This window comes from Podarcis cretensis, assembly GCF_951804945.1.
Source record: "Podarcis cretensis genome assembly, chromosome: 14".
NCBI classification, from domain to species: Eukaryota; Metazoa; Chordata; class Lepidosauria; order Squamata; family Lacertidae; genus Podarcis; species Podarcis cretensis.
In genome coordinates this window covers 22,814,112-22,827,881 of record NC_137183.1, presented here as the reverse complement: position 1 = coordinate 22,827,881, position 13,770 = coordinate 22,814,112, and the positions used below count along the sequence as shown (strand labels likewise).

General features: G+C 40.6%; 1 protein-coding gene across 3 annotated transcripts in view; it reads right to left on the bottom strand.

The window, feature by feature from the left end:
* ADAMTS17 (ADAM metallopeptidase with thrombospondin type 1 motif 17) overlaps positions 1 to 13,770 on the bottom strand; it is a 188,599-nt gene that overhangs the window by 93,416 nt on the left and 81,413 nt on the right. For all 3 annotated transcript variants that reach the window (XM_079954201.1, XM_079954202.1, XM_079954203.1), the window contains one exon: positions 4,164 to 4,269. In XM_079954201.1, coding sequence (XP_079810327.1) covers positions 4,164 to 4,269 — 106 coding nt within the window. The remainder of the gene's footprint in view (positions 1 to 4,163; positions 4,270 to 13,770) is intronic.

Here is a 13,770-nt window from a genome sequence, read left to right as displayed (position 1 = left end):
TGGTGGGGAGGGGGCACACCATTTTGTGGTTTGCCTCAGGTGCCAAAATACCTGCCTCCAGGTAAAGTTACTACAATAACATATGGGACTGCCTTGCAAGATGGTTTGCAAAACTGCAGAATGCAGTGCAGAATGTAGTGGCCAGACTGATAATGGACCCCAGCCAGTCTGGCCACGTATGACCAATTCTGGACCAAGTGCGCTGGCTAATTATTCATTTCCAGGCCCAGTTCAAAGTGCTGGTTTTAACCTATAAAGCCATACACAACCCCAACACTTGGCTGACAAGTACCTACCCAGATCCCGAGATTAATGGATTGATTATTAATTTTTTACCAGCATCTGTCTAACTGGAAGTTATGAGAGTGGTGTTTCAGGTTTTTGTGGAATGGTGTGGTTTTAGTATAGTAAACTTAATGGTTGTGTGTCCTTGCTATATTTTTATTTATATTTTGTATGTTTTAAACTGCCTGTACACCACATTGAGACTGTTTTGTAAACCAAGTCTAAGAAATCTAATAAATAATAATATTGATGATGGTGATGATAAATGTGGATTCTTCAGAAGCTGGAAAACTACTGAGCTAGTTTCTGCAAAATCTTTTTGACACAGAACAATGGTGTTCTCACCCTCCAACTCAAAGATTAGTGTGTTGTTAAGGTTGAGAATTGATATAACAGCCTGGTTCATATGGTTCAAATAAAAACAAGGCTTCCCATCATTCACTTCTGTTGAAACCATTCCCAGTTTGGCTCGGCCGCCTTTCAGTGTCAACGGAAGGGGAACAGGACATTTGTTTTCATCTTGTCAAGTCTGGTAGGAGTTGAAATATTTCCTGTACCTGCCCCAAGTACTCCATCAAGAATTGAGAAGCCACGTATTTCTTTTTTACAGTTACTGAACACTATCAGGTACAATAAGCCTCAAAAGCATTATGATTATTATGAGTGGAGTTTATTTTTACATGAAGGCATGATGTTGAACCCCATACAAACGTCACCCACTCCTTTAAGTATTCAAAATATGTATTTGGGTAAAAGTTGCTTCTAAACTCAGCAAAGATTTTCTTCTTCTTAAAGATTCACTTTAAAGCAAATATTGGTTATTAAAAGGTAATGCATCATCAGGACCATGCAAACAGTAAAAATGTTTGCAGATCTGTGTCCAATGATTTCTTTTGAGGGTTTTCCCCTTAGTCCCTTTACATTTTAGTTTTTGTGGTATGCAAGTGTATGAGTTTAAAATAGAATCATTGATTCTTTTTGTGACCTTTTGCAGAAGTTCATAAAGTCAGTCCTGGGACTTCTGAAGAAGGTTCGTGGGAAATGTAGCTGAAGGGACAATGTTGGAAGGACAAATGCAAGAATCATTCGCTGTGTGACTTACGGGGTTAATTCTGTTACTGGTCTGGCTGACAGAGGACTCTGATTGTCTGGAGGTTCTAGTCATTTGGAAGGGAGAAGATGGTTGAGATTTGGCAGGTGGCAGGAGGGAGGAGGAGGTTTACCTCAGTTTGTGTGGTTGAATATGTCTCCCTGCTCTCAATTAGGCCTGCAAATAAGTTTCTCCTCATTATACCCTATTCTTGTTCAGTTTGTTATCAGGAAAGTTTCTTTTCTCTGGACTTCATCAACTTTATTCTAGTTGTTCTGCTAACAGACAGAAGAGGAATTCCCAACCTCAAAATCCATCTCTTCCTTAAAGCTGTTGGTTTAGCACAGATGTGGGGAACATTTGGCCCTCCAGATGTTGCTTAACTATAACTCCCATTATCCCTGGCCATTGACCATGCTTCCTGGGGCTGCTGGAAGTTGTAGTTCAGCAACACCTGGAGGGCCAAAGGTTCAGCACCCCCAGCTTAGCACCTCAGTTTGCATTCCTAACCAAGGGCGTGATTCTGTGCGTGCTTTCTCAGGGATAAGCCCCTTTGATCCCAAAAGGACTTGCTTCTGGGTAAACATACATGCAATTAGATTCCATGTACAGTAGTTGCTCTTCATTCCTTTGCTCACCAAAAGTGTGCTGGACTCAATGTTCAGAGCCACCCCCCCCCCCGGATGTTGTGCAACATCATGCACAGGCCCTCTCAATGCTTCAGGAAAGGTGGTATTTCTAGCTCACCACCAGTCACTTGTAGGGATGGTATGGGTATCTGATGCCATCTGCTGCATCACCATAATCATCACCACCACGACCACCACCACTGTCATTATTATTTACCCACCCATCTCCAGCAGGTCCCAGATACAAAATTAAAAACAGTTTAAAGAGATTACAATCACAGGAATAGAGGGGCCCCTGTAAACACACATTTCAGGTGTCAAAGGCCATGGTAAGGCAAACGTATCTGGCGAACATTTTCCGAAACCATTTTCCACCATCAAATAAGCCTGCTCACACACAAGGAGAAATCTGAGCTTACAGCTTCTGCATCAGCACAAGCTTCTGCAGTTGCCCAATTGGCAACTATTTCTGTTTCCTTGGCGGTCATCCCTGAAGACAAAAAAAATAGTTTGCAGTCTCCTGGGGCATGTGCACTGATGGTTTCATAAATAATATTGCATCTGCTTTGACATTCTTTGGTGCAAGAATCCTTGCAAAGTATATAAAATAAATATCCTCCTTAAAAGCATCTTCTTCTTCTTTGGCAATAACTCCTAGCCGAGAAAGATTGGTGGCGCTGTGGTCTAAACCACTGAGCCTCTTGGGCTTGCAGATCAGAAGGTTGGTGGTTCGAATCTGCACAACGGGGTGAGCTCCCATTGCTCTGTCCCAGCTTCTGCCAATCTAGCAGTTCAAAAGCACGCCAGTGCAAGTAGATAAATAGGTACCGCTGTCGCAGGAAGGTGAATGGTGTTTCCGTGCACTCTGGTTTCCATCATGGTGTTCCGTTGCACCAGAAGTGATTTAGTCATGCTGGCCACATGACCTGGAAAGCTGTCTGTGGACAAATGCCGGCTCCCTTGGCCTAAAAGCGAGATGAGCGCTGCAACCCTATAGTTGCCTTTCACTGGACCTAACTGCCCAGGGGTTCTTTACCTTTACCTAAAAGCATCTACTTCAGTGATGTAAACTACTGAAATTCTTTATCCTTAAGCTCAACATACATAGTCATTTTTATCAGTGGAAAACCAATGTGAGTTGCTTTTTATTAACAGATCAGTATATGCTAAAATAAATAAATAAAGATAGATGATGATAGATAGATAGATAGATAGATAGATAGATAGATAGATAGATAGATGATAGATAGATAGATGATAGATAGATGATTAGATAGATAGTTGTGTGCCCCGAGCCTGAACAAACCTATGCTTATGGGATATTTGTAGGATACAGTGCAACAGCAATGCATTCTCTATAACAACGGTCTATCAGGCTTCAGGCAGCACTGCCGACTTTGAATACTACAAATGACAGACAGCCATCAAACGTATCACAATGACCAACATGACTAAGACACAGCTTAATCATAGGTATGTATTTGCATTGTTTAATTTTTTTAAATTATTAAATGCATATCTTCAATACAAATAACTAATTTATACCAGCAATTTTAGTTAGACCTATATGCTACTCAACATTTTAGGTTTTTACATTTCAACAATTATTCACATTTGGATTTTTAAAAATGCATTTTTGATTTGCTATTATTTGCTGGATCCAGAAGCCTTTTGGACAGTGGAGGAATGATTGACGTTTGTAGGGGCAGTCAATGCTGCCTTTGTGTAAATATAAACTTCATCTATAATAAATGTTCTATCGATTGTCAGAGTGTACATTAGCAATGTACAAAAGCATGCTTAAGAAATGTTGCTGTTCTTCTGCTGGTCTTACAGAAACTCTTTTGCCTTTTCTTAGAATTCCTTAAGGCAATTCATCTAAAGGTGGGAACTTTCAAAATGACCTTGAATATCAAATCCAGAGACCACCTTGGGAAATGTTGAACTAATTTTACTAGATTCACTGAAATATTTGGTTTTCTTTGGAAGTTCACGTACGCTTTGCTTAAGAAATACTCACTACCATCCAGTCACAACAAATATGAAATTTCACTAGGAATACTAGCTGCTGCAACAACAGCAGCAATCCATAGTCTGTATGGACAACCCTAGTCACAACACCCTCAGACACTGCTACAAATATAATGGTGACCTCTTACTTGTGTCCCAATTCATGAGCAATGGTAAATGCCAGGTTCAGCCCATTGTCTTCTGCAAGAACACACTTCCTCTTCGCACTGCAGATGCCTCCAAGATAGGCAATTCCTGTAAAAGATAATGAAGGGTTCCATCAGTGCCAGCAAAAGCAGCTCATGCCTTTCACAAACACGTTGAAGCAGCTTGTCATAAGAAATAAAATTATGAGTCATTAAGGAATAATACTGAGCAATTTGCTCACAGATTGCTCTAAGGAGGAGGTGCACCGGGATGGAAATTCAATGCCAAACAAGGAGGGGTATGACAGAGGTCTATAAAATCATGAACAATCATCAAAACAGTAAGCAGAGAGAAGTTACTTTATGACAGGTGGCTAAACTGTAGCCCTCCAGATATTGCTGGACTATAGTTGCCATCATCCCTGACTGTTGGCAGTGAGGATGAGGCTGATGGAAGTTCAACATTGGGAGGGTCGTAGGCTATCTGCCCCTGCTTTGAGGATGCTAGGACTTGGGATTTAATGAATCTGAATGGAAGCAGGTTCAAGGGAAACAAAAAGGAAGTACTTTCTTGGTGCAAGTATCAATTGCCTTTAACATTTATTGTCACGTGACACTGTAATGTTACTAGGTAAAGTGGCTTTTTCTTTTAAAATCAAGTTCATGAAGATGGATAAAAACTGTTGATACATAGGTCTATGATAGCTAGGAATGGAAGCCAAATGTTGAGATGTAGTCTAACTTTGTTTTTGTTTTTATGTAAAATCAAAATTACAAACGAAACAAAACAAAATAATCAAAGTTACAGAACATAGCAAGTCAGGCTAGACGTAGAAAATTCGGGCTTAATTGGCTATTTATCTATAAGTGACAATAATTACAGGCTCATCCTGCCCTTGAGTCAAAAGAGACTAGACCTCTCACTAAATTTCAAGGATTTATTAAATCTGGGTAATCTAGGCAAAGAAATGGTATCTGTTATAAATTCATATAATCGTAGAGTTGGAAGGGACCACAAGGATCATCTAAGTACAACCCCCAACATGGGGTTTGAACCCACAATTATTAAGTCTCATGCTCTACCAACTGAGCTATCCCAGGTCTATCATTTATAAGGAACTTCTTCATATCTCTAAAGGCTCATTAGAAGGCTTTAAAGTTACCTGCGTGAAGGACTTCCGCTTAGATGTCCCTAAGTGGAATGCAATATGGACACCTACAATCTGTAAATCAACCTCAACTTATGTAAGGGAATATTCCTTAAAAATTCTGCACAGGTGGCACTGTACTTCTGTGCAGTTTCTCATATGTTTTCAAATACCCCACAGGTTGTTGTGGTTGCAGTAGCAGAGGAACATTTTCCCACTTCCAATGGGAATGCACTCTGGCATCTAAATTTTGGACTGACTTTTTAAAAGATATATTTTAAAAAATTAAATTTTCGATTCAGGCCTCCCCACAACTTGCCCTTTTGAATCTGTGGGATGATCAAACAGCAACTTTCTGATTTAAGGAACTTCTTATATGGATGTTGGCTGTAGTGATAACTTATTTGGTCCAGTACATAACTTAAACTCCCGTTGTGGTTCGAGAAAATGTAGACTGGCTACTGCAGTGAAAATAACTCATAAATTACACATTTCCAAGAGTAAGGAAGATGCCATTTGGTGAGATTTCCTTTATGTGTCATAATCTAGTCTCTGTGACATTATTGACTCTCTATTCATCTGGAAAATACAACTGTACTCTTACGTTTTGTAATATTGATTATGCCTTTTAAAAATAAAAAATAAAAATCTAACTTTGATTACTAGATGCTGCATAAAAGGTAAAAGGTAAAGGACCCTTGGATGGCGAAGTCCAGTCAAAGGTGACTATGGGGTTGCGGCGCTCATCTCGCTTTCAGGCCAAGGGAAGTGGCATTTGTCCACAGACAGCTTTCCGGGTCATGTGGCCAGCATGATTAAACTGCTTCTGGCAAACGGAACACCATGACAGAAGCCAGAGCACATGGAAATGCCGTTTACCTTCCCACCACAGCGGTACCTATTTATCTACTTGCACTGGTGTGCTTTTGAACTGCTAGATTGGCAGGAGCTGGGACAGAGCAATAGGAGCTCACTCCCTCGCGGGGATTTGAACCACTGACCTTCTGAACGGCAAGCCCAAGTTGCTGCATAACCAGCACTAAAACATGCTCAGAGGCTGCAATTGCTGCAGGGTAGGATATGTGTAAATATTTTGCACAGCCAGCCCAAAAGCCTTTTCTGACATGTAGACTCATAATCAAATGGAACATAGGCCTGCAGTTGCCATAGACTGTTCATATAATTGACAACATAAACCTAGTATTCTGTTGGCCAAAAGTGGTCAAATCAAATTTCTCATGGAAGTCCACAGACAGGGCACACTAGAGCAATCTACCCTCATGCCCACCTCTATCACCTGCTGATAATACCAAGCATCTGGTGTTCAGAAGAGCATCAGCTGTCTGAACATAAAACAGTTTTGGAACTGGCTCTGTCAAAGCAATCAATAAACACTATGAATATTCACATAGTCATCCAGTATATGATGGAAATAGTCACTTCCACTCTAACTTGCAAAAAGGAAGTATCCTTTATTCCCTCTGCTTTCATTACCTCTCTGGGTACCTGCTTCCAAAAGGTTTCATAGAAAGCTAGGTAAACACTTCAGGCATGTATGAACAAAACATGCACCCATCTAAAATTTTTGGTTTTTGTTTTGTTTTTTACTTTAATTAGGACCTTATTTAATTGTAAAGGGGGGAACTAAAGCCCACAATCCTTCAATAGCAGCTTTAATTATTTCAAGCTTAGTTTCCCCACCCCCAGCTAAGAGACAAGAGATCTATTTACTTGCAATAAATGTTTCTCCCACACAGAGGTGGCCTGGGGTTCAGTTGCCTTTAATAGAGTGAGACAATAGATCCAGCTGCACTTTACAGGGGCCATTCTCATCCAGTTTGCTTACAAGGTTGTTGTTGTTTAATGCAATATAACATAATAACATAGAATTTATCTTATCAACCGCCCTGAAATCTTTTGATGAAGGGTGGTAAAATAAATTAATAATAATAATAATAATAATAATAATAATAATAATAGAATAAATATATTCCCCCCTTACCAGTGGCAACTTTCAAAGGCTCATGACTGTTCATACAAAATGGAGTGACTGTATATTTGGGTTGATGCTGTAAAATTAGTCTACATTACATGCATGAAGAAGTAGGATCATTTTCAAGTCCATGAGACGTGTGCCGAGGGAATCTTAATCATCATCTTTAAGGATGAAGGAGTAGCATTATATGTAACAGATAGGACTTGCTGATCAGAAGGTCGGCAGTTTGAATCCCCGTGATGGGGTGAGCTCCCATTGCTCGGTCCCTGCTCTTGCCAACCTAGCAGTTCGAAAGCACATCAAAGTGCAAGTAGATAAGCAGGTACCACTCCGGCGGGAAGGTAAACGGCGTTTCCGTGCGCTGCTCTGTTTCACCAGAAGTGGCTTAGTCATGCTGGCCACATGACCCGGAAGCAGTACGCCGGCTCCCTCGGCCAATAAAGCGAGATGAGCGCTGCAACCCCAGAGTCGGCCACAACTGGACCTAACGGTCAGGGGTCCCTTTACCTTTACCCCATAGCAGAGAAGACTGAGAGGTGATATGATAGCCATCTTCAAATATCTGAAGGGCTGAAGAGCAAGCTTGTTTTCTGCTTCTCCAGAGCAGGACCTAAACCAATGGGTTCAAATTACAAGACTTAAAATTAAGAAGAACTTTCTGACAGTCAGCGGTGGAGGAAGCTGCTCAGGCGCCCGGGGCGGCATGCCCCGGGGTGGGGCGCGTCATGGGGCCTCGGCAGTCTGCCTGCCTCCTCCTACTCAGCTGCCCTACAGCTGGGGAGGAGGCAGCGGGCGGACTGTTTGGGCAGTGCAGAGTCTGCACGCACCGAAGCCACCGTGTCTCTCCCAGGAGATAAGTGTGTCTTGGGCGCGCTGCAGGCCCTGCGGTGAGTGCCGCCCAGCATTTTGTCACCCCCCCAGTGGTGATACACAGGGCGGGCCGCCCCTACCATACACCCCTTCCTCTGCCACTGCTGACAGTAAGAGCTGTTCAACAGTAGAATGGACTACCTGAAAAAACAGTGGACTCTCCTTCAGTGGAGGTTTTTAGAGTGGATTATTTAATTGTGATTCCTGCATTATAGGGGGTTGTGCTATTGTGTCCCTTCCAACTCTACAACTCTGTAGATTCTCTGATCATCCGTATTCTTTTTTGGAGCAGTATCTTGGGGGAAAAGCAGGCACAGAATTTTAGAGTAGCCCCAAAGGGCTTTTCACCTATGGTGTGAGCCCAGCTACACAACGTGCTTAACACATGCCAGCATGCTTGGTGCCAAATCAAACCCCTTCTATAATGAGAGCCATATCCTATCAGAATGAAATAAGCCGACACGCAGCATAGCAACACCCCTTGTTTTAGCACAATTCAGCTTCAGAGTCTTTTGGACATGTTCTCAGTAAAGCACCAATTTTAAGCCCTTCTTAACTGGCTTGTTAAAAAGGGGGCAGATAGTTTACCCTTTTTTGGAAGATGCAGTTGAGTAGAAAATCTTCTACCTTTTGCCAATAAACTAACACTTAATTAACAAGCCAAGTACAATGCAGGGGCCTCTATGTGGCAGCTTTCCATCATGTTCTGCTGTTTTGCAGTTTTTGAAACCTTTGGTGGGAAAAGCTTGGCCATCATACTCTTATGTGCTAAAAGAAAATAAGTGAAAATTGCCAGCGATTAAGGGGGTGGTGTGCAAGGAAAGCTGAAATTCAGGCTTCCATGAGAATTATAGGCTTATATGGGTATCTGGTATAGTTAATTAATTACATGATGAGGTGTTTGTTACAGCATCCAGAGGACAAAACTGAACATCAGGGCTCCTATATGGAAGAACACAATCAGCAAAATGACCCATAAATATTAACATATACTTGCAATGTTAAAAAATATACTGTATATAATAAGGAGACAACGGACAATAACACAAATAGGACAATGAATAATAAAAGTTAAATAAACTGGGTGCATGAATAAAAATACTATGGAACAACTGACCATAGGTCCATTTTTACCATTAAGTCTTTTAGAAATATGTCCCTAAGTCCTTGGAAAATATTTTCTTAAGACTGGTGGAGGGGGCAATATGTTCAAATAATTCCTCTTGTGTGTCAGCAGGTGATAAGAAGTGTTTTAGCTGGGCAGCTTCCTTTCAGTTCAGAGACTGTTCTCTGAGATGCAGACAAAAACCAGTAATTCACACTTTCACCCCAGGGAGAGAGGAGAAAGGATTAAGTGGGAGGTGATGGGTCAAATCCAGGTACCATTCCCTCTAATAGCAAACTGGTTAGGCTACGACTTTGGAAACAAAACAGGACCACTTACAACATAATGAAGATTTCTGCTTTACCAGGGAAACTGGTACATGCCATTTTAAAATTACTCCCCTGGGGCAAAATGTCTCACACACAAAGGGGGGAAGTAAGGACTGTACACAAGTGTGTGTACAGTCATGCAGGTCAGTTAAACCACTTGTTCAATGAGAAAATATCCAGCAATGCAGAAGGGCTGTCCAAGACCAAAAGTGCTTTGCCTGAGTGAAATATACTCAGAGTCGCAAAGTAATTTTATGCTCTTTATTCAGCTCATAGTGGTGAGGAGGAATGAATGAATGTCCCCTCAAAGTGTCTGCTTTATATACATTATTTACACAATGGGCTGCACATGATTGGCTAATTCTGGAATTCTACTGTAAGCCAATCAGGTTGTGGATTCACTTATATCTGGAGCATGATTGGGTGGTTCCTGCCAACCAATCATACTGCTGCATTGTTCTAAGACCAATCAGACTGCTGCATTCTGAATCCTATTGTTCTAGGACCAATCAGACTGCTGCAATTTGGATCCTATTGTTCTAGAACCAATCAGACTGCTGCAGTTTGGATCCTATTCAACTCAGTACATAACACTGAGCAACACTACCAACACACATGCTTTATTCCCTTCCTTGACCCTTGTGGCCCTTTTCAACTCTGCAGGTCTAGGATTCCTCTGGTATAGTAGTGGAGAAACACCTAGCACAAGTCTCTGATAAGATCCTCAGAGAATAAGGTGGAGAATAATTTAGTGGCCACTCAATTCAGAAAAAAGACAGACCCATGATTGAATAATGATTGCCTGTACTTTACCCATCTCAGCAGAAGCTGGAGAAGGGAGACCAGAAGACAGAAAAAGTTTTCCTGCAACTTTTTAAAACTGCAAGTCACACTTGTAGGTACAGTGGTACCTTGGGTTACAGACGCTTCAGGTTACAGACTCTGCTAACCCAGAAATATTACCTTGGGTTAAGAACTTTGCTTCAGGGTGAGAACAGAAATCGCGCAGCGGCAGCGCGGCAGCAGGCCCCATTAGCTAAAGTGGTGCTTCAGGTTATAACAACAGTTTCAGGTTAAGAACGGACCTCCAGAAGGAATTAAGTTCTTAACCCGAGGTACCACTGTACTCTTAAACAAATGGGATGGGCTCCCAGGCCACAACTAGGTTTACAAGGCAATATCTACAGAAATACTTGACAACATTAATTTTCAGTTTTTAAGATACCAGCTGGGACCTGGTGCTATTTAAAAAGAAAGAGAGTGAGAGAATATTAACATTATGTCTAGCTTGCCTCTTAAGAGTCCTGTGTTTCGCAGTTTGGAGACCACATTTTAAATCAGCTTATGTGGAAGTGAATCAGCAGGAGAAGCCAAAGTTGGTGTTCCTTTGGTGTTTGATCAATTCCAAATTTGGACACTGTTGTACAAGGTTTACTGTATGATATCCAGTCTATGTAACCGCACCAACTATTGCAATTTAGTTTAAGCTGGGGCTGGGGGTGTGGAGAGGGGGAGAGAGTCTTACTTGATACAGTTCTTGTCTTACAGATGATACCTTTTTTTTTTTTTATAATAATTTTTATTAATTTTCCACACAGATAATAAACAGCAATATAACACAATATAACTTCATACTCATCGGTTCATAACCTTTTTTCTTTGACTTCCCCATACCTCCCCATCCCTGCATCCTTGTTTAATAATTCTTTAGCAACCCTTAAGTCCATTGTCTTAATTCCTTTTCGTAAATATTTCTTAAGTTTTTTTTGTTTACTGCTGCAATTCTTTACTTCTTACCCCCTGACATCTTAACATTCCTCAATTTTACAATTATTTTTAAGATATATTTTGAAATTCTTCCAGTCCTCTTCCACTGTCTCTTTCCCCTGGTCCCGGATTCTGCCCGTCATCTCGGCCAGTCCCATAAAATCAATCACCTTTGTTTGCCATTCTTCCAGAGTTGGTTAATTCTTGCGTCTTCCAATACTTTGCCACTAGAATTCTTGCTGCTGTAGTGGCATACATAAAGAAAGTCCTATCCTTTCTTAACACCACTTGGCCCACCATACCCAAAAGGAAAGCCTCTGGTTTCTTAGGAAAAGTCCACTTAAGGACCTTCTTAATTTCATTATAGATCATTTCCCAGAAAGCTTTAACCTTTGGGCAGGTCCACCAAAGGTGGTAGAAAGTGCCTTCAGTCTCATTACATTTCCAACACTTATTATTAGGCAAATGATAAATCTTTGCTAGCTTGACTGGGGTCATGTACCACCGGTAGATCATTTTCATAATATTTTCTTTTAAAGCATTACATGCAGTAAATTTAATACCGGTGGTCCATAATTGTTCCCAGTCAGCAAACATGATATCATGACCTATATCTTGTGCCCATTTGATCATAGCTGATTTCACCGTTTCATCCTGTGTATTCCATTTTAACAGCAAGTTATACATTCTTGATAAATTCTTAGTATTGGGTTCCAACAATTCTGTTTCTAATTTTGACTTCTCTTTCTGAAATCCTATTTTCCTGTCCTGTTTAAACGTCTCATTTATCTGATAGTAATGCAACCAATCTCGAACCTTAGGTTTTAGTTTCTCATAACTCTGAAGTTTCACCCTTTCACCATCGTATTCTATGATCTCATGATATTTTGGCCATTTAGAATCCATATTAAGCTTTTTTACTTCCCTAGCTTCCATTGGTGACACCCACCTAGGGGTTTTACTTTCCAACAAATCTTTATATCTAATCCAAACGTTGTACAATGCTTTCCTTACAATATGGTTTTTAAAACTTTTATACACCTTTACCTTGTCATACCATAAATATGCATGCCAACCAAAACTATTGTCATACCCTTCCAGATCCAAAATGTCAGTATTCTCAAGAAGTAGCCAGTGTTTCAACCAGCAGAAAGCTGCTGATTCATAATAAAGTCTTAAGTCCGGCAGGGCAAACCCCCCTCTATCCTTTGCATCAGTTAAAATCTTAAATTTAATTCTGGGCTTTTTGCCCTGCCAGACAAATTTTGATATGTCTTTCTGCCACTTCTTGAAACAGTCCATCTTGTCCACAATCTGCAACGTCTGGAATAAAAACAGCATTCTAGGCAATACATTCATCTTAATAGTAGCGATTCGGCCTAACAAGGAAAGTTTCAGCCTTGACCATATTTCCAGATCCTTTTTAACTTCTGACCAACATTTTTCATAATTATCCTTAAATAAGTTCACATTCTTGGATGTTAAGTTTACCCCCAGGTATTTTACCCTTTTTGTAATTTCCAAACCTGTTTCATTCTGAAAACTCTCTCTTTCTTCCATTGTTAAATTTTTTTCCAACACTTTCGTTTTTTGTCTATTCAATTTAAAACCTGCTACTCGACCAAATGTTTCAATTAGTTCTAATACTCTTTTAGTACTAGTGTCTGGCTGTTGCAAAGTCAATACTAGGTCATCTGCAAATGCTCTTAATTTATAATGTCTAACTCCGACCTGGACTCCTTTAACCAACTGGTCCTTTCTAATCATGTTTAACAAAACCTCCAGGACCGATATAAAAAGCAAAGGGGATATTGGGCAGCCCTGTCGTGTACCTTTTTCTATAGGTATTTCTTCTGTTACCACGTTGTTTACAATTAATTTGGCCTTTTGTTGAGAGTATATTGCACCTATACCGTTTTCAAAACCTTGTCCTACCCCCATCCCTTGGAGATTCTTTTTCATAAAAGTCCAACAAATGTTGTCAAAGGCTTTCTCCGCGTCCACAAAAATCAAAACTGCTTTCCTATTAATGTCAACGTCCAGCAGCTCCAAAATGTCTATAATGTTCCTCACATTGTCTGACATATGTCTACCTGGGAGAAAGCCTGTTTGGTCCTTGTGAATCTCTTCTGCCAACACTCTTTTCAATCTTTTTGCCAAAATGTCTGCAAAAATTTTGTAATCCACATTGAGTAAAGATATAGGGCGGTAGTTTTTAACCTGGTTCTTCTCAGTCTCTGTTTTCGGTATAAGTGAGATGAAAGCCTCTTTCCACGATTCAGGTGCCTTTTTCCCCTTCAAAATTTCATTGCAAACTTCCTTCAATGGTTGTATCAGCCATTCTTTCAGCATTTTGTAGTATTTGGCCGTCAGGCCATCTGGTCCTGGTGATTTT